The following is a 27277-nucleotide window of genomic DNA, read 5'->3' as shown; positions in this document are numbered from 1 at the left end:
ACGTTCGGTACATTCGCGTGCGAACGGAGAGCGCGTTTCACTCCTCCTGGTTTCGTAGCGCAGGACGTTTTTGTTTCTCAGCAGTAATATTCAGTCGTAGTGCTACAGGTCGTCGCAGCAAAGCCTGCTGGGATTTGCAGTTTTTGTTCCAGTGGTTCTTCTCCATGTTTGGTGGAAGCATCGCTGGAGGTGAATGAGGTGGACGAGGCGAGGTTTTCATGGCACAGATGTTTCTCTTTCTTTTTGCATCCACGTCGCTGCCACGGACTTAAAAAAAAAAATCAACCTCTTTGTTTAGTTTGCTCCAGTAATTAATTTTACCTGCATCCGTTAAAAGATGTGAGCGCCACCCGCGGCTTTATCCATAACACTCATCTGCAAGGTCACTAAAGGAAAACAAAGACATTATTATCACGTTTGCTCGGCCTCCTGATCGAAGATGCTTCTCTCCTGCAGGGGATTATGGGAAATTATTGGGGGCGGGGGCAGAGCAGGAGCAGCGGTACAGACTTAAAGGACATGGATGTAGGCAGTGCTGGGGGCACAGTGCAGTTTCTGGACAAGATAAGTGATGGATCCTCCCTCTAAAGCTTTGACGCCGATGAGAAAAGTTAGCAGAGATGAAGGAGGGGGCAGGAAAAAAAAAAGAGCAGGAAGCGAGCGCAGAGGAGAGTTCTGGGTGAGACGGCGACGAGGCACTTACTTGTCCTCCGTGTGCTCGGCGAAGCCGGCGGCGGCCAGCGCGGCGCGGTACTGCAGCAGCACACCTCGGACGCTCTTCACGAACCCCTTGGAGAGCGGGAAGAGCGGGAAGCCGATGTCCGGGTAGCCGCCGCCCTCCGGGAGGAAACTCCTGTAGCTCTTTCTCCGCTTCTTTGGTCGCACCACCGGCTGGCTTACGGCGGAGCTAACGCCGCTAACGCCGCCAACGCCGCCGCCGCTAACTGTGACTGAACCCGACGTTTCCGACGTCCCGACGCGGACGGAGCTGGGCGCCGTCGGGCCACTCAGGTAGGTCTTTCCCTGGCTGCTGCTGTCACAGTCTGAGGTGTGGCTCAGCTCCTGCTGAGAGGCCGCTGTGGTGGACAGACTCAGCCCTGAATCCTCCAGCTCCTCCTCCATGATGCTGCCGACGCCCACGACCCCGCCCGCCCCCTCGCCGGGCTTGCTGGGGCTGCTGTGCGCCACCGCCACGGGCCCCGGGCCCAGCGGCAGCTGCTCGTCCAGGGGCTCCACCACGGAGGACGGCGGGCCGCGCTCTTTCGAGTGCGAGCCCCTGCAGGGCGGCGCGTGCGACGAGTGGCTGCGCTCGGCGCCGTCGTGCAGCTCCAGCCACGCCTCCAGGCGGTGGACGAGGCGCCACCCGTTTGAGGTAAAGTGCTCGTGGATCTCCTGCTTGAAGACGTCGACGGGACTCTGCAGCAGCTGCGTCATGGACTGCACCATCTTGATCAGGGCCATCTCGTTGTAACAGCGGCTGTTCTCGTAGCCTTCCTGGAGGCCGCGGTCGCTGTCGAAGCCGGCCTCGTTATAGTACGGCTCATTGACGAGAATGAGGCCTGCACAGAAACACCACACGGACGTCATTTCACAAAAAAACAACTCCTGTTCTTTAATATTTAAAGCTGCACTGTGTCATTTTTGGTGGTCTCTGTCCATCATCTGAAAACAGGCAATACTATCAGACCTGACAGAAAACTCCTGAACGACCACGGGTTATTTGAGCAGCAGAATTCACTTCCTGTTTGCAGCTGTCTCACTTTACTACAGCGCTTTTTTTTTTATGATGCCTCCAACCATCTCCACATTTAAAAAAAAAAAAAAAGTATCACTTCCTATTTGCAGCGGTCTCACTTTACTACAGCGCTTTTTTCTGATGCCTCGAACTCGTCTCAACATTAAAAAGGTATCACTTCCTGTGTGCAGCTGTTTCACTTTACTACAGCACTGTCGCTGATGCCGCCAACCGTCTCCACATTAAAAAAAAGCATCACTTCCTGTTTGCAGCCGTCTCACTTTACTACAGCACTATCGCTGATGCATCCAACCGTCTTGACATTAAAAAAGGTATCACTTCCTGTTTGGAGCGGTCTCACTTTACTACAGCACTGTCGCTGATGCCTCCAACCGTCTCCACATTAAAAAGGTATCACTTCCTGTTTGGAGCGGTCTCACTTTACTACAGCGTTTTTTTCGGATGCCTCCAACCGTCTCCACATAAAAAAAAAAAGGTATCACTTCCTGTTTGCAGCTGGCTCACTTTACTACAGCACTGTCGCTGATGCCTCCAACTGTCTCCAGATTAAAAAGGTATCACTTCCTGTTTGCAATCATCTCACTTTACTACAGCACTGTTGCTGATGCCTCCAACTCAACAATTCTATACAATAGTGTTATTGGGTTTTTTTTAAGATCTACGGTCTTACATTTTATGTAAATTAACACATTTGAAAATGTACCCTGTGAATAAAGCTACCTTTCTTGTATAGAGTGCATATAAATCCTTGTATATAAAAAGTGAGAACTGCAGTAAAACCATTCTATTACATTTCCTCTTCTTCTTTCAGCTTCACCCTTTAGGATCTCCACAGATTTTATCACTTCTAAACTATCTCTTCTGAAGTCTGGTCAGGAGATGGAGAAAAATCATGTCAGTGACACAGCACTGTACGAATAAAGTGTGAACTCTCAGGTCCAGATATCTGTGACTGTGCGTGACTCTATAAGCAAATGAAGACATGAATAAAACACGACTCTGCTGCAGATAAGAACTGTTTGACTAACCTTGTATGGAGATGAGAACCTGCAGCAGACTGGATTTACTGGTCCATCTCTCTGTGCCCTGTGGATCGAATCACATGACAAAGGCTTAAGAAAAGCTACAGGCGATATTTGTGTTTTTGTTAAGACGCTGAAAGACCCCCCACGCCCCCCCCCCCCCCCCCCGTCGCCCACCTTTCCGATCCAGGTGCCGAGCAGACTGACGCAGACTTTGCCGTTGTCGTAGAGGTTGGGGTTGAGGCGCCCGCTGCACTGCGACAGGTAGCGGAACAGCGGCGGCACGGCCGGGTAGATGTTGGGCAGCTGGATGTCGAAGAGGAACAGGCCGTCTTCGTAGGGCGTGCGGGTCGGGCCTTTGATCAGAGCCGAGAGCAGATCCTGAACGGGAGGAAGCGCAGAAGTAGATCCCACATACTTTGATTATAAGGCTGCGAAATGATGTTTAAGTACAATTTCAAAGTGTTGATGGTGCATTATTGTTCTGATCTGAGGGGGAAAACGCTGCATGAATGAGTCACGATGTGAATTCAAACCTGCACTCTAGTGTCAACACAGGGCCACAGAGTGTGTGTGTGTGTGTGTGTGTGTTTGTGCAGAGAAAATTAATGTTTACACAGTGTTCAACTCTGATAACCAGACATCATGAGGAGGAAACCAACCATGCGATCCTCAAAGGTTTTGACCATGATGCCGTCGGGCAGCGACGTGGCCAGCAGAGCCATTTCCTTCCTCACGGTGCTGAAGAACTTCTTGGCTTCGGCCGGCTGGAACTCCATTTTCTTGAAGGAGTGAGTGTCTGTGACACAGAGAGGACACAGATGCAAATTATTATCACTGGTAATAATGAAGAAATATGGCGTATTTTGTTCAATGTGCGAGCGCGTAGGGTTGAGATATAGAAGGGTAACTACACGTGGCTCTTTCTGGGCTCCATCTTTAAGGATCTGTCAGAATTATCTGTCACAAAAACCACATTCAGAGGTGGTTTGAGGACACATCAACAAAATCTGTTCTTAGGATGGTTTAGAGACCACTTCCTTGTTCCTTGACCACGTTAAAAAAACGGTTGATCAGTGTTGGTCAAACCTGGAAATGACGATGTTCTCCAATGTCTTGTTTTGTCCACAAACAGAAATGATTAAGTTTAAATGATTTCTTTGTTTATGTGGAGCAAAGAAACAAAGAAAACATTCACATTTAAGAAGCTAAAACAGTCAGAAATCTGGTTTTAATCATGAAAAAAGCTTCAAACTTTTGGGATCAAACGCATGAATTGCAGGGTGTCTCGCGCTCTAACGAGAGTTTTTTGAGTCTCATAATCACCCTTTTCTGACAGTTTAGGAACCACAGTTGCTTATATAAGTGTTTCCCAACCCTGATCCTCAGGGAACACTGCCCTTCCATGTTTTAGATGTTGCCCTGCTCCAAACACACCTGATTCAAATAACTCGTCAGCTCATCATTTCAAGTTCAACTTTCAAATGTTGTCAATTTATTATTTTTCTAAATTTAAATTTCAACTTTTGTCCTTTTTTTCCCACCAAAAATGTAATGTTTCAACTTTTTTCTTATAAAAAAAAACAATATGTCTATTTTCAAAAATAATAATGTTTCAACTTTAGTAAAACATTATGATAACAATGTTTCAACTTTTGTCCTATTAAAAATATATTTTTTTTTCAAAAAATTTAATGTTTCAACTTTAGTAAAAAAAAAAAATGTTTAATCAAAATGTTATTGTTTCAACTTTTGTCTTTAAAAGTATATATATATATATATATATATATATATATATATATATATATTCAAAAATTGAATGTTTTAAAGTTTGAAAAAAAAAAAGAAAAAAATTGAATGTTTCATCTGAATCTGGTGTTTTTTGGAGCAGGGCAACATCTAAAACATGACACGGCTGCGTTCCCTGAGGACCAGGGTTGGGAAACACTGGCTTATATGAGCATCTGAAAGAAAATGGACCAAATATTGTCATTTTCCATCACACCGTAGGTTCGTTGAAGCCCAAATTTAGACCAAGGTTTGCGTTTCAAAGGAAGGAATAACGATGAGTGAGGTGGTGGCTCACCTGGTGCCCACTCCAGCACAGAGAACACCTCTCCCTTGGCGCTGGTGAAGGTGACCCCGGGTTTGCCGCCGCTCTGTTGACACAGCACCGGCGTGTCGCTGAGAAACTCACTGGGCCACTCCTGTGCACCGATGGGCGTCTGAGGCTCCTGCGGAGGCTTCTCCTCTCCGGCTCTCTCCGCCTGAACAGCAGCGACATCCAGTTTGGCGTGCTGCTTGTTTATCTTCACGAACTCCACCACGGCCTGCATCTTCTCCTCCTCCACGATGGCCACGTTGTCCAGCGTCTTCCTCAGGTTCTCCTGCAGCTTCTTGATGTCGTCCAGGAAGCGCTTCTCCTTGGTGGGTTTCTCCGACGGCGCGGGCGTCACGGAGCTGGCGGCGTTGGCCGCGGAGGACGCCGGCTCGGCCGAGGTCGGAGAGGTCGGCGAGCCGCCGGTCAACAGCTGCTCCACGGTCATGTTCTTCAGGCTCTCCAGGATCTTCAAGGCTTCCTTCAGCTCCCTAAAGCCCCGAGAAGCTCCGTCTTTACTGGGCTTCTCCGCTCCGTTCACTGCTCCTCCTCCTGGAGTCGTTCCTAAAGAGGCAGAGTTAGAAAGAGATTATTAGATTATTATTATCCTAAATGTTAACTGACCTCACTTGTATGTCAAGAAATTTAGATCTGAAACAATTAATCGATGACTAAATTAATCGTCGACTATTTTGATCATCGATTCGAAGCTTTTTTCATAATTAAAACAAGATTTCTGATTGTTTTAGGTCATATTTCGTCGTCATTTCCAGGTTCAACAAACACTTTTCTGACATTTTATGGACCAATTAACAATAAATTGAGAAATGAATCGACAGATTAATCTATTACGAAAATAATCGTTGGTTGCAGCTCATTTAATGTTATATTCATTGAAAATTAATAGTGCTTCTTCTTCAAAAATAAGGAAATTCTTAAAAAAAGAAAAATTTTCACAAATATTTTTTTCTCAAAATATTATTTTTTCTTCTAATTTTTTTTTTTTAATTTTCAAAATGTATTTTTTCAAAAAAAAAATTCCTCAAAATGTATTTTTTTGACAAAAATTTTTTTTTTCTTCTTCTTTAACAAGATTCTCAAAATGTATTTATTTTTCAAAAAAATATGTATTTTTCTCAAAAAAAAAAAAAAATTCTCAACATGTATTTATTTTTCTCAAAATGTGATGTGAGAGATTTTTCAAAAAAAAAAATTCTCAAAATTTAAATTTTCTAAAATATTTCTTAAAAAATGTCTCAAATTTGTTTTTTTTTCTCACATTTATTTTTCTCAAAATGTATACATTTTTCACAAAATTTTAATTGTTCATCTAAAAAAGTTTGAGTCCACACTTTTGAACAGTTAGTGTACGTATTAAATGCTTAAAGAGATCCTCACCTCCTCCTGAAGGACTGGCAGCAGCCACACAAGCGTCTCCGTCCTCTCCGGGAAGCGCTTTGGTGGGGCTGGTGAGGCCAGCTTTACTGCCCTCCTGTGGCGGGATGATGAAGGCCGTGGACCCGGTGGGCGTGGGAGTGGGCGTGGCCGTCTCGGTGGCGTCGACGTTGGTGACGTAGCTGTCGTCCTCGGCGGTGAGGCCGTTGTCCGTCTCCCAGCTGTCGCTCTCGTCCTCCCACTCCTCCGTGGACAGGACGCTGCTGGTCTCCTCCACGGAGTCGTAGTCCGTCTCCTCGATCTCTGACTCCACGTTGTACAGGTGCTGTGGGATTTTTGAGCAGAAACATCAACAACAGACGCTTACAGAAGAAAAGGGCATTGATCTTTATATCGTGGGATAAACGTGAACCTGCGGCAGGACGATGGTCATGGAGTTGTCGGCCCACACCACCTCGACTTTGCTGCTCACATCTACTCTGGACACCTGACCCACTGATGTCTGAGGGAGGCAAGAGAGGATCATCATTATTATTATTATTATTATTTTCAATGCAATTTACTCTCACATTCATATTTTTAAACCTGTATCTATTAGAGATGAGGATTAAAACCAGATTTCTGATTGTTTTAGCTTCATAAATGTGAATATTTTCTTTGTTTCTTTGCTCCACATAACAAAGAAATCATTAAAACTGAATCATTTTGGTTTGTGGACAAAACATTTAACATTTTATGGACCAAACGATAAATCAGTTAAGAAAATAAAGGTAAGTTGCAGCTCTAGTATCCATTCAACTTTCACGTCAGATTAAATCCCATTAAAAGACTTTGCAGCTCTTTTTTCTAAAGTTTCATTTCCTATGGGAACAGAGCAATCAATCGATCAATCAGAGTCTGATTTGATGACAAAAAGGCCTTTACAGACACCTGGATTCGGTCAAAACCTTCAGTGTTTCAGCTTAAAATAGTTATAAGATCATTGCACATGATCCTAATCAAATAAATTGATCATACCATATTTAAAGTAGAGCTGAAACGATTATTAATCGATTTTTTCATGATAAAAAACAGATTTTTGATTGTTTTAGCTTCTTAAATGTGAATATTTTCTTCATTTCTTTGCTCCACATAACAAAAACAAAGACATCGATTCATCAAAATAATCGTTAGTTGCAGCTCTAATTTAATGCCAAAAAAAAATCACTCTCAAAACATTCCAGATTTTGTGTTTCCACAAACAAAAATGTAGAAGAATATAAATTCTAATTTAGAGGAACAGTAATAAATCAGCTTTCACAAGGTAAATAAGAGGATTTTTGCTCACTTCATTTTCACATTCCTTCTGTCCGTTCTCCGAGTTCCATATCCTGATGACGATGTCCGTGGTGCGGAAGTGAAAGTCCGGGTGATCCGTGATGTCGTACACGCTGACGTCCTCCTCCAGGCCGATGACCTGGATCACGACAAAAACAAACCAGGTGTAAAACTTCACCTGAGGCACGTTTTTTCCCCACACAGTCTTTAGTCGCCCGACTCACCTCCACGTCGTCGCTCGTGGGGTTGAGTTTGATCCACTTCACGACGCACGTCCTGCCCCTGTGATCGCCCGACTGGATCACGCCGTACACGCCTGGATCCTGCAGGGCTTGAGCTGAAGTCACAGACCCACAGTCATCATCTTTCCACACAAAGAACAAAAAAAAAAAACCTCTTTACACACTTTTATTCAGATTTTTAACCCTTACGTCGTTTGTCCACCACAAAGTCTCCGGGACAGAACTCGTGGCTGTCGAGGTGTTGGATCGGGATGAGGTCGTTGGACCGGATCCACTGTTCCACTCGGCCGTCCTTCCACATCACGTCGGCGGAGGTCTTCGTGGACACGATCTCCACTGCCACGCTGTGCAAACACACACACACACACACATTAGTCCTGTGTGTGTCACTACAGTGTAAAGGTTTAAAACTCCCATCTGTCCTTTTATCGTCTCTCGCGTTCATTTTCAGTTGCTGCGCCAAGACTGTGGAACAATCTTCCACAGCATGTTAGACACGCCCCCTCACACTTAGACACGCCCCCTCACACTTAGACACGCCCCTTCGTTGTTTTCGACCCAGTATGAGAAGTTGGATTTTATCTTTTTTTAAGGTTTTATTCTATGACCTGTTTATTTGTATTGTTTTTATATTTTCTACAGTGTTTTTATCGTTTGTTCTTAGGTCTATGAGGTCACACGTTTTTATGTTTTGTTTTATTTATTCATCTCTGACGTACAGCACTTTGTTTCAGCTGTTGTTTTTAAAGTGCTTTATAAATAAAGTTGGATTGGATTATCACAAAAAGGGAAAAACTACAATAGGACATTGCGGTTTCTATTTTCCCCTTTTATTTCCCTTTATTTATCCAGTCTTATTATCGTCTCATTTCCTTCAATTATTTATTTTATTGGCTTCATTTCCATTGTTTCATTGCTCTTCACTTCTTCCTTTGCCTCAAAAACACAAAACGACATTGAAGAGGACGTTGAGCAAAACTAGACTTAAATAAATGGCAAGACTTACAAAAACAAAGCTACCACTTTGTCACTTGATAATAAACCTTTTAACAATTTAAACTCCAGTGAGCTGCAGCCATATTTAGTGCAACATCACGATGTCACAGTGTTGCATCCACTTTTTGAAGAAGTGTCTTAAAGTTCTGGCCAAATGTCAACACATCCGAGTTTGTTCAACAAAAGAAAAGTGTATTGATCAGTGGTTTTATGTCGTCCTGCCTTAAACCCACCGGTCTCCAGGCTTGAACTCCCGCGAGAACTTGGTCCTCTTCTTTTTGTGCTTCCTCTTCAGGTTGCGGATGGACAGAGGGATGCTCTTCTTTCGGTTCGTGCCCAGGCCGCCGCTCTGCGAGGAGGCGGTGGAGCTCGCCGACGACGTCAGAGAACTGAAACCGGGGAAAGGTTAAAACCAGTCATCACATTAGGAAACGCAACAGAAATTTGTTGTGTTTCTCCTTTTTCTCTGGATGTAAATAGTTCAGATCTACGTTTATCTTTGTTACTGCTTCATTAAAATGAAAAGTGCTATTAACAGCACACCTGGTGTCGTCGGTATCTTCTGCGGCCTCGTCGTCAGCGTCCTGCTCGCCGTGCTCGGCTGAGGCGTCGTTGGTGTTCTGAGGGTCCAGGGAGTTCTGGACCGACACCACGGGACCGTTGTTGTTGTTGGGGTGGGAGGAGTCTGTCGCCTCAGGTTTGTGATCACCTTGTGCGAGACAATAAGTATTTGAAATAAAGAGGAATGAAGAATAATTGAACATAGGCTACACTTTCAGGTGACCAGGAAATGACTCCAGGGTTTCCAGTTGATGTGATCTGATTTTTTCAGTGCATTAGCTTTAGCAATGCATGTATTGGTTCTCTTTGTTTCTGAAAAAAGGAGCATACTAAACTCAAGTCAGAAATAAATCTTTAGCAGTTTACAATAAATAATGCGTTACACTGGTGATGAAATCAAGACCGAGACATTGTCTGGTACCTTGTGTGTCAGTGTTCTCCATCTTCTTTCCTGAATCCCTCTTGAAGATCCGTTTCAACTGCAGGGAAATAATAATAAAACACAAACATTAAACATGTAAATATGTCAAATCAAAAGGCCAAAGATATGAATCCGACACAGTTTAATATATCTACTGTTCATCGACTAAAACGGGCAATTCCTCCTAAGGGGTAGTTAAGTCAATGAGCACAATTAAATGCATACTATGACACATAAAACATGACATTTTCTCCACACCTTTCTGGCCACAGGATCTTCTGGATGGTTGCTCGCGACCTCAGGTCCTTCGCAGGTGATGCGCGTGGCGTCTCCCTTTGCAGGGAAGACGTAGAGGGCTCTCTCCCCCAGCTGCCTCTGGGTGTGGTCGTAATAACCAAGACGTCGCACCCTGAACCGAACCCAGAGAGAGTGACCACAAATGTTTATGATGCATAAAAACGTCAACCTAATTTCTAAAGAAGTCATGTATTGAAACTCTTGTGCACGAGGTTCATTCAGACCTGCAGAGATTCTCCTGTGTGATGGTGGAGGCAGGTGGATAAACGCTGTCGGAGCCTTTCGGGGAGAAGCTCTTGGTGATCCACGTCACCTTCAGTTCCACCACCTTCACCTGAGGAAAGCACAGTGACAGGTTGTTGTTGTTGTTGTTGTGTTATTCTCACACACAAACAAACAAACAAACAGTGTGAAACTGACAACAGGTGGTTCAGTCCTCTGACCTCTTCTACCACCACCCTGAACTTGCACTTCCTGCCGAGCACAGGCTTCACCCCCGACAGCCACTGCACATTGGAGAAGACTTTGGCCGGACCGATGAGGACCTGACCTGGGTAGAAGCCGTACGCCTCGTCAAAGAACAGGCCCTGGAAACACAAAGAGAATAAAACGTGTGTAAAACATGACAAACAAATAAAGAAAACTCAGCTTTAGGTCCCAGATGGTGCATTTAAGCTTTAATTTCTATAAAATGTGAATTAATTTGTCAGGGTCAGTATTAAGAGTACATAGCATACCAATAAGAAAATAAATACTTTCTGCAAAATACAAAGAAATATCAAATAAAAAATGATTTTGCTTAAAGAAAATGCATTAATAGTAAGTCAGTAAAACCAGACAAAGCTTAAAATAAAATATCAACACAACAGATAATTCACTTTAGTGTCAGTTATAGACAAGTTATAGATAAACTAGTTTTTATTTTATATAACAGAGGAAATTAAGGAAAACCTGCTAAACATAAAAAATAAATACAATAAACATTAGTTTGGGATTAGCCGTAGAAGATAAGATACTGCACAACCTTTAAAAAATATACCAGGTTGCACCGTTTGAATTGTATCAGACAACTTACTTTAACTATTATATATATATATATATATATATATATAAGTAATATATATACAGTATATATATATATATATATATATACATACTGTTATGTTCAGCTAGGAACAGAAGCAGGGAAATAAATAAAAGAAGGGGGGAAAAAATGACCTCAGGTGACAGAAAAGCTAACGTCTACACACCGAGTCGCTGACATGTGGACAGACGTCGTAAAGCTTGGCACCGTCCTCCACGCTCATGGAACACCTGCAGGGAGACGACGAGGGTGAAGTGAGGGACGTCCACTCATGATGGATCATCATCACATAACACACCCACACACACACAAACACAAACACGTTACCTGGCTCCATTGGAGAGCTTGAGGATGATGTGATTGGTCAGGTCGTACACCTTCCCCAGCCAGAAGTCATACGCAATGTAGTCCCCGTACATAAAGGACTTAGGGACAAAAAAAACAACAAGAACAACAGGACAATTATAGTCAACTATACTGTAACGTTTACTTTACTTTTTAATATTAAAAACAACCTAATGTTGGTAAAATATTCACCTGGTGCCAAGAAACGACACGAATGCGTCACAAATTAACAAACTGGTAGTTTTTTTATTGAAGCATAATGTTATTAGGCCAATATATTCCAGCTTTATGTATAATTAATTATCATATTTTGACTTTACGGTAACTAATCTCATTATTTTCAGTGTAATATGTCACAATTCCTTCTTTGCTGTATTTACCAGGAAAATACTTCAACAAGTATGAAAATACCAGTGAGAAATAGAGCAGATTTGTATTGATTTAGATGGAAATAAAACTGCTATAATAGCGATAGTTTTAAGCATAAAAAAGTATCCTCTCTTACCCAAATGTGCTGCAGCTCTTGGCTGAAAACTGGATAGAAAACACAGTTTGTTCCCACGAGTTTGACCGCACACTCGATGTAGATGTTGGTCACGATACCACACTGGTTGTCCTGTCAATGCAACACAAAAACACCTTGAAAAACAATCATTTCAAGGTTGATAACATTCCAGTCACGTCAGAGTGACTGTGAGCAGCAAACGGTGACATGAATGACAATGGGAGGGTTGATTGAAAAAGAGCCAACGGTAACAAGGTGAAGCGGAAGACGCCGACAGGAAAACTCGCACTTACGGTCGAATGGTTCCGTCGCACAATGTCTCTGATGACGATGGATCGGTCGACGAGCTCCAGCTGCAAGAGGAACAAGAGGACGACACGAGTTTAGAGACGAGACTTCACATCAGTGACCCTGTGATGAACCAGACGCAAACAAAATCTGTCCCTGCTCTCAGCCGCACCGTCAGCACCGTCATGACCTCTGAGATAAAAACGGTTCATTCATTTAAACCGAGACGTTGCACTGAGCTGGCCACGAGTCCCATTGATATTAAAAAACCTCTTGAGGGAGTCCTGGCCAAGAGGCCAACAAATAAAATGATTAAAAAAAACAGTTAAAGGTGAAGTAAGTAGTTTATAGTGCCATCTAGAGGAGAGGCTGAAATTTACAACAAAGAACTGCTCCTCTGCTCACCCCCTCCCTTCCCTGAGCGCTACGGTATCCTCAGTCGGTCAAATGTCGTCCTCGTCGTCTTTCTCCGTGTCAGCAGATGAGGTTCGTCTACGCGACTTCCGCTACAAGTAAAGAGACGCTTGTTTTGTTCTCTCGCGTTTGTCCTTACAGGCTCCTGTAGAAACATGGCGTCATGTGCTAACAGTGGCTATGCAACCGCGGCCCGCGACCATGTTATTTTACATGAATTTTTGAAACACTACGAAAATGAAACAAAAACTATTATACAGCGACTAGACAATGCAGGAGCACATAATATGTATAAAAGAGTGAATTTTGGGTTATATAAACCCATAAATACTACACAGTGTCCCTTTAAGGCCACATTTTACTTCTCCGACTGCGTAACCACGGAGACGCCTCGAGCCTTTATACTTCTCCGTCGTGGTGACGGATACGCGCTGCAATTTTCCGCCCGATCAGTAGGGGTCGCTGCGCAAAGGTGCTTCTGGCTACAGTGAGCGATGGCGTCCGAGAGAGAAAGACCGTTGTTGTTGAAACAGTGGCCGTTCCTCACTTTTCTGTGTCACGGAACGCAGTTTTAAGATAATTTGAGGCGATAAATTAGCCATTTAGAGTCTAAACATGTGCTGTGTGTGTTAAGATATGACGTATTTATAGGTGATCAGCTCCGCCTCTGTGGACCCTCTGTGCGCACAGTGAGCCGGCACAGAGCAGCGTTATCTCGGCCTGTTCCTGAGAACCAATCGCAGCCCTTGTCGTCTCTGTTGTCCCTTGACGGAGTGACGGACACTTAAAAAATATTTCGTGCAGTCGGAGACGACGCAGAGGGCTTTACACTTTAAGCAGGAGTATAAATTGGGCTTTGCAAGTAAAGGTTGTCGTCTCACATGCTCTCAGCCTGGATTTAAAAGCATGCAAAGAAATCAGTTCAGTTCATGTTCCAGGTAGAAGGAGCAGAGGAGACAAAAGCCTATTTCCCCCTGTTCTGTGCGGGCAAATGGAACAGACAACAACAACAACAACAACTGATCATTGCTCTCATGTGTGACTCTCGTGAGTCAGAGAATCCAACGGAGCTGATGTCAACAAACAAGTTGAAAAATAATCCATCGACCGAGAACTAGATATACTGAGAGAGAGAGAAAGAGAGCGTATGAGTGAGTGAGTGAGGAAGAGAATATTTGCTGCGTCACTATATCTGACAACTTCCATTCAGACAGGAAACAGCCATAAAAACAACCCTGAGCTAAATAAAACTTGCACAGAGCTTCATTGATCTTCAAGAGTCTCAGAGTCTGTGAGTTTGAGGACTTATCAAAAACCTTGCACGTATCTGTGAGAAGGTTTGGGATAGCTGTAGTCCATGTAAGGTGTGTGTTCCTGTAACCCACTTTTTTTAAAATCAGGTTGCCCTGGTTCCTCAACACAGCATCAAGGACTTTGCCTCAGGACCACGACTGGATGACCCAATCGAACACATTTATAAAATGCATCCAGTATCTTAAGTGTGTGACCAGCAGACACTTGTCTTGCTTGTCGTCTGAAAACGTGTCGTTTTTGCTGTACTGAATGTGTACAACTACAACGACGATGACCCGGGAAGTTGCAGACAGAAGGACGGACGGATAAACTTACAGATAAACCCTCACGCCAATGAAAACAGAGGTAATAAGTACAAGCTCTTGTGTATACACACACACTCTCTCACACACACACACACACAAACACACGGTTTCCAATTCGCCTCAATGTAACCCTACCCCACTGAATTCTGGGAGTGTGTGTGTGTGTGTGTGTATACAATCGATGAGTCACCATGTTTCCCTTGTAATCAATTAAACAGAAACTTGTCTGCTCTTCATGTCTCTGCTGATGGGAGTAACACACACACACACTAATATTCTCTCAGTGCACTACTGTAGTCGTTGATTTCCTCACAGTTCAAACACAGTTTCAAATCAGTCCGTAGATAACAGCATGGATTCACACACTGTGACGCACAACAACACAACTTTGTGTTCCTTTTGACAAAGTATCACTGGTATACGATGACTCTGCAGGACAGGACAGTGATTTCACATCATATCGATATGAATCTCAGACAAAAAAATCATGTTTCTACCTTTTCTACCTCCTAATTGTTCGAAGCAGAGAGGCATTTCTCAGATTACAGCAGTCTCGAGTGCTACTTGACCATGTGAGAGTTGGGGTGACTAAAATAACCCAGTTTAATCCCACTATCCTTGTTCTACAAATCATTAGAAACTCGGTTATTCAGATTACTCTGCCAGCTTTAATGTTTTATGTCTGACGAGGCCAGTGAAAAATGGAATATATGGTTTTATTTGCAATACATAAATGTGGATCATAACATTTCTTTCACCACTACCTGTCATGGCATGTATGTTGTCAATGAAGGTCAGTTCAGTCCATTTACTGCTACGTGTCAAATGGAGGATTGGAAGAAATAATATATAAAGAACTCTACCTACTCCACAACAAAAACAAACATGTACCTGGTTAAGTTTTTGAGATTCTTGATAAAAAAAAAATTAACCAATAATTAATGCAATGAATTCAGCCAATAAAAAGGCTCAATGCAAAGGCTTTAACAGAATGTGTGATTTGGTATCTTCCAGGTGTGGCGACCTCTTGTCTTTTGGCAGAGCAGAGATGCAGCACATGAAAACCAAAGCTCTTTCGCTCTCTGACACACAACAACAACAACAACAACATTCCGTTCCTTTTGCAAAACCACTCAGACTTGTAGAGCTGCAGAGATTTGTGCATTTCTTCATCAACGTGCACTCTTTTTTTGGGGTCAATCTCTTATTAAAAAACAGGACTGAAACAACTTTGCGTCCTTAATTCCTTCGACACATGCACCCGCTGCTGCTGCATTATTACACACACACACACACACACACACACACAGCAAAATGATCCGGGAACGAGACGGCTCCATTACAACAAAGCCACCGACTGTTGCCAGGGCTTATATAGTAGTGATGATGATGATGAAGATGAAGAGGTGGAGAGAAGCAGCAAAGGTGTTGGAGTCAGACAACAAAAGGAAAAAGCACAAACGGATGCATTTATATTTGCACGTAAAGAGAAAAGCTCAGCTGTTACAGTAGAGGAGGACAGAGTCATTACAAAAATCAATGCTTTCCCGAGCTAATTAACACATGTCATTATTCAGGTGCTGTACAACGAAGAGGAAGAGGAAGAGGAAGAGGAAGAGGGGTGGGGGGGGGGCGGTGGAGAAAGAGACACTGCAGAGGAGAGGACTGCAGCTCTGGGCCACGCCTGTTCTCCACTCTGACGGATAGTTTACTACACCAGGCTTTTCTCTGTCTGCAACTGACGGCTCATCTGATCCAAGTCAAACGGAATCTGCAGCAGTAACAGGTGGACGGAGACGTTTTAATCCTCTCAACAGACCAGAACCAACAGAGTAATTCTTTGAAAACTAAACCTATTTTTATTGCAATATCCTGAACTCAAGTGGGCGGGTTTTTAAGGCTTTTTAACGACCTGAACACAAAAAAAACGCAAAAGTGGCGTTTAGACGAGCGTCTTTGGGTGGAAATCTGCACGTACACAGTGTGTGAAATTTGGAGTATGTGTAGTATGCATGCCAGGTGGCTAGGTGGCACTGTGACGCACTGTCATGCAACAACACCAGGAGCGCAAGAGCGTTGAAACGTCCTTCTACTTCTCTCTAGTAGCGCGAAATTAGCAGCTAAGGCGACTTGAACGTCCGACTGATGGATTATAATCCCACATGTTTGTTGTCGTTTGTCTGTACCGCACGCGGATCTGACGTCAACGCGTACGGGAGGATAGCCAGCGTGAGCAGCTCAGAGCGCACTTTTGCGTTTTAAACCCTTTAGACGGGAACGCCACGGTGGAGCGTTTTTAAGATTAAGATAAGCCACAAAAACGCCATCGCCGTCTAAACGAAAGGCACATCTGATCAAATATTTTGTCGGTTTCACCCGGGAGCGTTGTCAGCCTTAAATGCAGCCATGCCAGATATTGCTCCCTTTTTTCATTCCTAATTAATTAATTTTCCATTTCTTTTTTTTTATACAGATTTCAGCCTGACTGAACTTTTGAACCCTGAGATGGAAACAACATCCAGACAGTTCTTTTCTAAATACGGCAAACGAATATTATGTGTTCTGTGCAGCTTTGATCGTTTAAAGTGCAAGGACAGTTGAAGAAAATGTGGGATTTTGAACTTTACGAACTGCTTTTATTCTGTTACCAAGCGCAGATAAGATATAAAAAGGATACACAGTGCCATTTCATTCTCCAGCCGATTAAGACACAGAGGTTACACCACACTCTTATATTTTGTGCGCTTGAAAACATTGAAAACCCTAAAAAACATCCGACATTAACGTCTCTCTCAGCCGCTGCCTCTCCGTTTCCTCTTTGTCCTACAAACACAGAGAACGGCGACACGCTTTGTTATAATAAAATCAATACTCATTTACAAAAATCTGTCAAGTGTGTTTTAATCGGTTAAGTCGCCACCTCCTGTTTTTAAACAAGATGGAGAATTTGCCAAGTGCTTAAAGGTGAAGTAAGTAGTTTATAGTACCATCTAGAGGAGAGGCTGAAATTTTCAACAAAGAACTGCTCCTCTGCTCACCCCCTCCCTTCCCTGAGCGCTACGGTGTCCTCAGCCGGTCAAATGTCGTCCTCGTCGTCTTTCTCCGTGTCAGCAGATGAGGTTCGTGAGGCGAGGGAGAGGGGCGGAGCTACCGCGGCCGTAGCAGACGAAGCGGAGAGAGAGGAGGCGGGACTTCCTGCTACAAGTAAAGAGACGCTTGATTTGTTCTCTCGCGTTTGTCCTTACAGGCTCCGGTAGAAACATGGCGTCTCGCTGCTAACAGTGGCTATGCAACCGTGGCCCGCGACCATGTTATTTAACATACACTTTTTAGAAACACTACGAAAATGAAACAAAAACTATTATACAGCGACTAGACAATGCAGGAGCACATAATATGTATAAAAAAAAGTGGATTTTGGGTCATATAAACCCATAAATACTACACAGTGACCCTTTAAAGAACGTTTGCCCGTCATGTAGCTCTTCATGACGGGCATACTCTCTCCAAGCACTCTGCAAATAGCCGCTAGCTAGCTAGTTTGCTAGCTGCTTTCATAAATGGTCAGTTATTTTCTGATGTCCTTTGGATGTACATCAAACCAACATATTCCGACACATTTCGACACGGTAAATTCGCTGAATTCGCAAAGCATCGTGGGTAATTTCATCTTCCACTTTGTGTTGATGGGTTGATTATAAGGGCAAAATTTAGGGTTAGGGCAAAAATGTAGGGTGAGGGGAGCTATTTGGACGTGACCTAAGAGTTATATCTGAATATCTCCAAAAGGAATAGCAACGTCACGCGTGTTCAAACTTCATTTTTGAAAAAAAAAAAAAAAAGTGACAGCTCCAGGGAATGAAAGGACGAGCAGTGAACGAGGGAACGGCAGCCGGGGGCAAAGAGGTGGGAGATGGAGAGAGGAAGCAAAGAGCCAGAAATAGACAAACACAGTGGAGAGAGTGAGATAGAAAAAGGGAGGGGAAGTTAGAAGATGGATAGATGATGGTGAGAGCAGACAGTTTTCTTTCTCTTTCTCCACTGGGCAGGGCCAACACTGCAGAGGAAGAAGGGAGGATGAGGGAGAGATGCAAGGAAAGACGACTGGTGGGATGGATGTTGGCTCCAGCAGCGAGGCAAGTCACTTCAGAGTCCGTCTATTCCCGCGTGTGTGTGTGTGTGTGTGTGTGTGTGTGTGTGTGTGTGTGTGTGTGTGTGTGTGTGTGTGTGTGTGTGTGTGTGTGTCATCCACTGAGAGAGAGAGAGGATGAAATGAGATCCATTATCTCAGGGCAGGAACAGGACGAGCATCATCCATGATCAGGTGGTTTACGGGATGGGTTCAGAGAAGAGGCGAGAGTGGGGGCAGGGTGACGACAAAAAGAAAAAGAAGAGAGAGAGAGGAGGAGGAGGAGGAGGCAGGGAAGGAAAGAAGGAATACGACCAGGTTTGAAGGTAAAAACGGTGAAGATGGGATGGTGGAAAAGGCGGAGCTGGCGGTGGAGGAAGGAAGTGGAGATGCAGGGGGAGGAGGATGAGGAAAAAGGGAGGACAGAGGTTAAAAGAAGTGGAAAGATGACTGAGGGAGCGCTTGTATGTATACAGCAGCAGCACCGGGCTGGGTTTATCCTCTTAAAACAGCTCAATACATGAGAATTCACTTGTGGATCTTGTCTTTGTAGAGCTGTAATGATGACATGATTATTCATTGATTGCTGAATGGATTAAATCAATAAATAAATTAAACATTTGCCAATACTTAAAAGTTTTTGCCTACATTTCTTATATGAATTTAAACATTTATTTCCAAATCCATCGACCACAACAAAACTAACGCTTCTCCGTTTGAGCTGCAGAAACTAGCTAGTGTTCTGCGTTTGGATTTGACGAAGCAAGAAAACTATAGATAGATAAGAGGGAGACATAAGAGGCACGATGGAGAATATTACGGACGGTAGATAAAGCGATGAAAGACAGTAAGTGTAATGTGATACAGGACGAATGGAATCCTGAGACGGTGAGGAAGTAAAACGGACAAAGAGGATCAATGAAGTGCAGATCCTACACACGGACGGAGAGGCTACAAGAATAAAAACATGCATCTCGTCGTCGTCTCTTTCTGCTGTGAATCTTCCTTCACCCGCTGTGTGAGCTCATCACCTCATCACAGTCCGACTCCTCTGCCACACAAACACAATCACAGTCTGATTACAATGACAACTGCAACGAGACACTAAAGGAACAAGGCAACTAAACTCACGTGCAAAATCTAGAATGTGCGTCGTCGAGTTCTTCTTGGTTCGCTTCCCACTTCGGTTCGTAACCGTAACGGTCACCTGGTTAATTTGTCCGTCATTTAATCTGCACAGCGAGTATAACAACAACGTATAGAGTCGGTAAACAAAATCTGCATTCTCAGTTTTATTGCAGGAAAAAACAACAACAACACAAACCGACGCTGCGTGCCAGAGGCCATCCAAACCAGTTGGACGTGGGACTTATCCGACCTCCAACTAGAAAAAGTGCACTGGAATGCGTGTCCAAGTGGGACCTCCTGCTAGCAAATTCACGAAAAAATGAAGTCGGAGACTAATGGCGGCGCCCGTGGAGTCAAAAGAAAAGACTATAAACTTTACTTTTCTGCATGTAGAGTTGTTTTAGACACAGCAGTTTTATCACAACCTGTTTTTAAATTATGGCGTGAAATTCTGTCTTTGTTGTCATCTGTTAGCATGAAGCATGATTTTTACCGTAGCCCTACATACACTATAAAAATTATACTTGATATGTATGGTGTTTACATATACGTCTCGCTTGTGTATGTAAGTAGACTGAATTGCCGACAGTCAAAACGCCTCTTCAAACATGAAACGAAAGCACCGCGCGGTCGTCCATGTTTTCTAACATTCGACTTCAATTGCCTGGAACGCTTTGAAGTAGGAGCTAGTACAATTCAGGTCGGATAAATCCCACATCCCATGTGTTTGGATGGACTCTGGGAGGCACCAATAGTGCTTGAATGCAAAAAAGAATTTCCAGGTGACAGGAGCTGCAGACCAGAAACTAAAATTAGAGTGTGTGTGTGTGTGTTCAGTCTAAAAAGCCTTTCCTGATTACACTCCCGTCTGTCTGTCTGCCACCTCCGGCGTCTGCAGACGCTGCATCCTCGGCTATAAACAAACAAGCGTGAGGATGACGTGCATCATTAATCCACCTCCTCTGACTCGGCTAATTCTGCAAATTCACTTTAAACGAGCTACTAGAGCGTCGGGCACGTCATTTTTAATCAGATTCCGTCTGTAATGAGTCAGGTTTTACACACGCATTCAGCGAGCGAGCGTGGCCGCTAAGCTAATTAGCATTAGTGTAGACTGGATAAACGGCAGTCGCTATCGTTATCTCCGAAATCCGGAGGACACAGACTAACGATATACGACGCAGAAAAGGATGAAATGAGAACCAGGAAGAAATCTGTGTCGCTTCAGAACATAAGTGTTTCCTTTCAGTAAATCAGTGGGGTATGAGCAGACGTCTGTGGATGGATGGATGACGGTAGAGGGCAGAGGGTAGAGGGCAGGGGCCAGGCTGACAGATGGGAGTCAACATCCCTAATATTAAAAATTCTTTACAGTAGCATTTCATGCTACGTCTACAGGAATCACAGATCAATACAAAACTCCTCTGCTGATGCAGCTGTTGAGGAATCAGCCGTTTTTGTGCTTTCTTCGGTTGGTTTATTTTTAGTGTTGGGCACATTAACTCGTTAACGGCGTCAACACAATAACGCATTTCATGTTTTTACGTGACTCCCGATTGTTAAAACGAGTCTCTAAAGTAACGCTAAACGCAGTACGCTGGTTATTTGTATCGCTGCTCTTTTCGTTTAATAAACATGCCACTGTAGGCGCGCTAACCGGCGCTAAAGGAGCTAATGCAGCCAACAGCTAAACGGTGCCTGGACTCCGGTGTCATGGCACGTAAACACGAAGTCACACGCGTCTTTTTCCGGTCAGTCGTCACGGAAACGGCGCTGTGCGTTAACCTGGTGCCAGCTCTATTTATTTTATTCTTATTTATAATGGGACTATAAATGGCTATATCATGGGACACTTCCGGGTTTGACATTCCCGGCTAGTAGCAAGCTAGCTGTACGCATCGGGCAGAACAACAACGCTGAGAGATAACGTGAACTTTTAAGCAAAAGGCTTTAATGGACAAACGGGATGTGCAATGTGGATGCAAAGCTGCTACTATAATCATCCAGTCGCAGAGAAGTAGCTGACGTTCAAAAATAAGGTCTATGTGCTGTACTGTAGACCATCGCATATAAAAGCAGTAACATTGAGACCATGTGCTATTGATAAAAGGCAACATCTTATTCTGAAATACGGTCCATGGGTGGGAATGTAAAGTTAGCAGGCGGTTGGACTGAAAACCTGCACAGTACCTTATCAGCCATCTGTAACCCAACTGTCCCTGCTCTGATTTTCTGGTTTTTGTTTAAGATTTTTCTTATGGTTCACCCAGGTTACACATATCATTAGTATTAAATATTTAATTTTTGTTTACTTTCCCCACCTTCCACCCTCCTACAGGAGATTTCAAACTATTTTAAACCCCCCAATAAATAAATAAAAGTGTCATTATATTGAGGTAAATTCAAAACACAGATAATCACAGAAAATCACAAGTTGGGAATATAAAAATGTAATCGGTGCCATGGCAACCAAACGGGCTGCGACGAACAGAGGAAGAGAAAATCTAGTGGAAACACATGCTGCATGTTAAGTAGCAGTTCATCAACACAGGTACATGGATTATTTCACTGCATAATCTGATGTTTAAAGCTGGGCTGTGTGACCTCTAAATATACATATACATAAATATATATATGAAAACAGCTTGTTCAGTGCAAATTAAGTAAAAGTAATCTGAATATGAAGCAGAAATCAAAGAACTTCTTTTGCTTTATATATAACAATCAAAGTATTTAATCAATTCATTCAGCACTGATGTTTTGTGTGTGTGTAAAATGCAGATTAAGATTAACAACAGTCGCTGATCTGATTGTTTTGCCCTAAAATAATAATAAAGTGATCCATAAAAGCGATCAGTGTGGACAAAATGGGTGGTGACTCCGACCCCTTCTACACCACATCATCACATTGTTTCCCGTGGAAACAAATTCCATAATCCAGGTTGAAATACAAGGGTGGATTAACAAGTTAAATAAGGTTAGCGAATTTAACTAAACATGCTGCATGCGCTGCAGAATAAATATAGATTTAAATTCAGTGGAATACTCATCTTCAACATTATGCAACTTTGAATATTGCAGGAAGTCGACGTGAATAATTGATCAGAATCATCATCACCACGCTCCCAGGATATATACGTCGTAAGTCTACTGCTCATACACACCGACAACATGACTCTACACACACACACACCACTATACACAAGCTGAGTCATTGTCTAACCATTGTGTTGTTGCGACAAAGGCTGAATCCTGGGTGCTCTGGAACAGAACTTGACCCATGAAGCCAAGAGGACAAAGCCCTGCAAACAGAGGCTTCTTCTGGTTCCATCCCATCGCAGTGTGCCAGTGAAAAGAGCCGATGTGAGCTGGTTCCAGACCAGTCCTCCTTCAAAAACTCAAAGCTGAAAGCCCAGGAGAAATCTAGAGAATCTTCAACAACAACAACAACAACACTATGGGTTTTCCATCTCTGCACCAAATACAGTCACATGTATGTCTGTGCGACACTGGACAATGAAACATTTCTGTTTCCAAGTCTTTCAAAGCACAGTCACAGTGATGTGATCTTTTATCTAGTGCCGTCAAACGTCAACATCGTTTAACGGCGTCAACAGCGTCAACAGCATTTAAGGGCCTCAACGTTTAACTGCCTCAACAGCGTTTAACGGCGTCAACAGCGCTTCACGGCGTCAACAGTGCTTCACGGCGTCAACATCGCTCAACGGCGTCAACAGCGTGTAATGGCGTCAAAAGCGATCAACAGCGTCAACAGCGCTTAATGACGTCAACAACGTTTAACGGAGTCAACAGCGCTTAACGGCATCTACGTTAACGCACGGCGCGTTTCCATGACGACTGACCGAAAAAATGCATGCGACGTCATGTTTACGTGACTCCCGATTGTTAAAATGAGTCCCTAAAGTAACGCTAAACTTTAAAAACAGAGGCACACATACGCAGTACACAGGTACGCGTAGCGCTGCTGTTTTCCTTTAAGAGACAGACCAGTTTCACTGTAGGCGCTAAAAGGAGCTAATGCAGCTAACTGGTACACGGTGCCTGGACTCCGGTGCCGCGGCACGTAAACATGACGTCACGCGCGTCTTTGACATCGACATTTATTTAAATGTGTGATATCCGAGGCCTGGAAGTTCCCTGACATTATGAACACCAAAGGAGTCACCAATAATGAGTCAAAAGTAATGATAAGTGACATATTACTGGGGAAGGGTGAAGCGTGATGTTGCTGATGATTCCTTCTGATCAGCAGTTCAACACATAAGCTTTAAGTAATCAAAAAAATTGGATCACAAATAGAGATGCACATTATTATCGGCACATCGTCATCTGCCGATACTGGCTTTAAAATGTATTATCGGACATGAGAAGATCCCACAAATGACTGAAACAGTAGTTGGGAACAAACTGTTTACTGTAAATCTTACTGCCGCCTTTGGTAAACATTGTGTTGTGTAGAAAAGTATACATCGTCAAGGATCATTTCCTCAGAAGCTCTGAACTCAACAACGACAGCACAACAAAGAGAGCAGAGAAAGAGAGCAGCAGCAGCAGCAGCGCTTGAGAAAGTGATATGTGTGAGCGCCGACAGCCAACACAGACCACTGAGTCCAAGAAAGACGACTTATTTTTAGGATGCTTTCACAGCACTTAGGACAAAAAGCCAGATGAAGAAGCTGAGACAATTATATCATTAAAAAAAAAAACACACTCACATGATTAATTATCTGACAATTAAAAGAGTAATTGATTAATCGTTGCAGCCCGACAATAAACTCTGCTGAATTTACATTTGAACCTTACATTAACAAACCTAGAGCACCAACATGTGAAGAAAACTGTCCTTTCCATACATATCAAATATTAATTACTATTTAACGTAACCCTTAATGCTCCTTCATTTTATGGTCTTAAAAAAACCCACGACATACTTCATGCAAACTGGATTATTTTTGGTTGGATTATTGCAGCCTGGTATTATGTGAAAGATCTGCAGAAGCATTCGTTTATAGGCTTCAATCTCAGAACGTTAAGAAACCCTTTGCAGAATAAAGTGCTCATCAAAAATCAAGCTGGACAATATTCTCAATTAATATGATTTTCTACTTTCTTTGGATTTTATTTTGTAAATAAAAATGTATTTGAGCATGCATACATTTTAACAATATGCATGAAAACCTTTTTAGGAAATATGATAGCCAAAAACAAAAAAGATGTGTCTTGGTGCGTTTAAGGGTTTTAAAACAAATTAAGTGTACATTTAGTCCATTATGTAAAAAATAGTTAAATATAGTCCCTCAGCCTAAAAATACCACAATATAGATTTATCAGAAAAAGCCTGTTTTTTGCTAAAGAGTGAATTGAATGGTTTTCAATGAGCACATTTTTGTGCGTAGGTGTGTTAGTGTGAGTATTTTTTAATTAATGCTGTTTACAATAGACTAAACAGGAAAGACAAACACTCAAAAATGCATAAATTTTAACAATATGCACGAAAACATTATAAAATATGATAGAAATTAAAATCCAAAAACACAAAAATGTGCCTCAATGTGTTTAAAGGTGCATTATGTAATAAATCTAAAGCAACTGATCGTAAAAATCCTCCTAATATGTCACAGAGACTCAGGAATAATGTTCATATAACAAACTGAACTCACCAACAACAACTGCAAATCATGTTTATGTTTTGAAATCATGTTCTGGCATGTGGCGCCACCTACCGCCGTCTACCAATCGTTGCAGTCAGTAGAGTCTCAGCTGCCGAGCGACCACGGGTTGCCAGTTACAGTACGTCTGAGCCACAATGGGCGGAGAAAACGAAATCTAAAAGACCTCGGTATATTTTGAATTTGAGTGTAGTAACGGTTTTTGGCCACATTCTTACATATGGCGCCTTTAAGGGTTTTAAGCAGGTCAAGGAAAATCAATCACGTGTTTTATTTTGTTGAATCTCACGGACCCACGAAGCACGACACACTCTCCATTATCTGGTCCCGACTTATCCCAGTATTACAAGATCATCCACTTCCCTAGCATTATACTATCACAGCCTGCAATCATCAAGGTACTAATACTTTATTCCTTTAAATTTAAAGGGCATCACAGGTCCAATATACCACATATTTCAGTAAAAATACCTGTCTAAAACTGTACATTTAGTCCATTATGTATACAATGGTTACGTATTGTCCCTTAGCAATTTAGCCCAGCCCTACAATGAAAGGCATTGTGTATTTTTTTTTTCCCACTTTATGGACTGTATAAATTGAATTTATGCAAAAATTTGAGTCGTAAATAAATGTTTTATAATAAGTGTGTGTGTGTCCTCAGGCTGATTTATTTATTACTTTAACCAGTGGTTTTTTAAATGAGGCAGAAGGGGCTGACGATGCTGATCCTCTGACCCAGTCACACCCAGCTGAACCAGGGATGAGCTAACCCGAGAGAGGCTGGAAGCTGCACCTGCCAAACTGTCACTGTGTAGCCGCAACGACACTTCACTGAGACAGCTGATAAAACTAACTAACTAACTCACCGACTAGTCCGTCAGGCTGGTTTAACTAACTAAACAACAACAACAACAGCGGCGGCTAACTGGGCGCAGTCCGGGAGAAGCAGCCTGATTAGCTAACTCTCTCCAGCCTGTGAGCTAAACAGCTAGTTAGCATGTGCGCTTGGATGCTAGCCAGTTAGCGAGCTGGGTGTTTGGCGTGAAGGCAACGGGATTATATCAACGTTATCCCCGAGAAAAAAATACAACCAGGTGGACGTTATCTTGTCAAAAAGACAACCGGCACAACCGGCGGGTGAAAAACCAGCGAGTGTCAGTGTTAACGCTTGGTTCTCACGGGTTTACCTTTGTCTCCCTGATGTCCTGCTTTCCTCCTTCGGGGTACCACTGGACGCGGACGAATCCCCTGCCGAGGGGCTGACTCGGGGTGTCCATAGCGCTCTCCGTGTCCGAACCACCGGGGGCTCCTCCTCCTCCTCGTCCTCCTCCACCTCCACCGCCACCGCCACCGCCACCACCTCCTCCGCCATCGTCAAGGTCCGAATCTGAGTTAAAATCCTCCTCGCCGTGTATCATCCGTACAAGGCCAAACCGAACTGAGCCGCGATACGGCGCCGACACCAAGTCGTGTGAGAAGAGCAGTCGCTGGGAGCCGTCCGCCGTGGGAGACAGAGCCGCGGATGGAGGCTCGGAGCCCGGGCTGGCTGTGGGAGAGAGGCCCGGACTCGAAGATGCTGCCACTGCTGCTGTTGCTGCATCCGACGCTACGGGCTCCGCCATCGCTGCTGTTGTCAGGGAGTTGATGCTGGAGCGGAGAGGATGAGGGCGGAATGAGGGAGGAGAAAAAAAACAGGGGGTAACCTGGAAGCAGCGAGGTGCACGTGCTTACGTCGCGACGTAACGCTGCGTCGAGTGTTGTGCGTAAAGTGGCGCAGAGAGTGTGACAGGCGAGCGTCATCATCACGCAGCGTGTTCCCTCTCTCACCACAGGGGGGCAGTGTGAGCTGTAATCTGATCAGCTGACCAAGGGTTCAGACACAGGAGGATCTCCACAGATTAAAATAAAGTACCTATATAAACTTTTTTTACTTTATTTTTATTACTTAAAAAAAAAATATATATATA

At 43.4% G+C, this 27277-nt stretch overlaps 1 protein-coding gene across 1 annotated transcript; it reads right to left on the bottom strand.

Annotated features, from left to right (window-relative positions):
- Nucleotides 1-699: 699 nt before the first annotated feature.
- Nucleotides 700-26960, bottom strand: ube2o (ubiquitin-conjugating enzyme E2O; the record flags this gene model as incomplete). The annotated part of the gene is made up of 21 exons (XM_083909751.1): nt 26498-26960; nt 12333-12392; nt 12040-12150; nt 11517-11614; nt 11356-11419; nt 10549-10692; nt 10330-10439; nt 10067-10217; nt 9809-9866; nt 9370-9535; nt 9060-9215; nt 8020-8174; nt 7813-7925; nt 7599-7727; nt 6684-6773; nt 6275-6596; nt 4865-5440; nt 3441-3577; nt 2956-3159; nt 2785-2842; nt 700-1559 (listed from the first exon to the last, which is right to left on the bottom strand). The coding sequence occupies exons 1-21, from the start codon at nt 26930-26932 to the stop codon at nt 700-702; spliced, it is 4197 nt and encodes a 1398-aa protein (XP_083765877.1). The 5' UTR covers nt 26933-26960.
- Between the last annotated feature and the right edge of the window lie 317 nt (nt 26961-27277).

Source organism: Microchirus variegatus, assembly GCF_963457635.1.
Source record: "Microchirus variegatus genome assembly, chromosome: 23".
In the NCBI taxonomy this organism is placed as follows: domain Eukaryota; kingdom Metazoa; phylum Chordata; class Actinopteri; order Pleuronectiformes; family Soleidae; genus Microchirus; species Microchirus variegatus.
The sequence above is the reverse complement of the archived record's forward strand: the minus strand, read 5'-3'. Positions and strand labels throughout refer to the sequence as shown.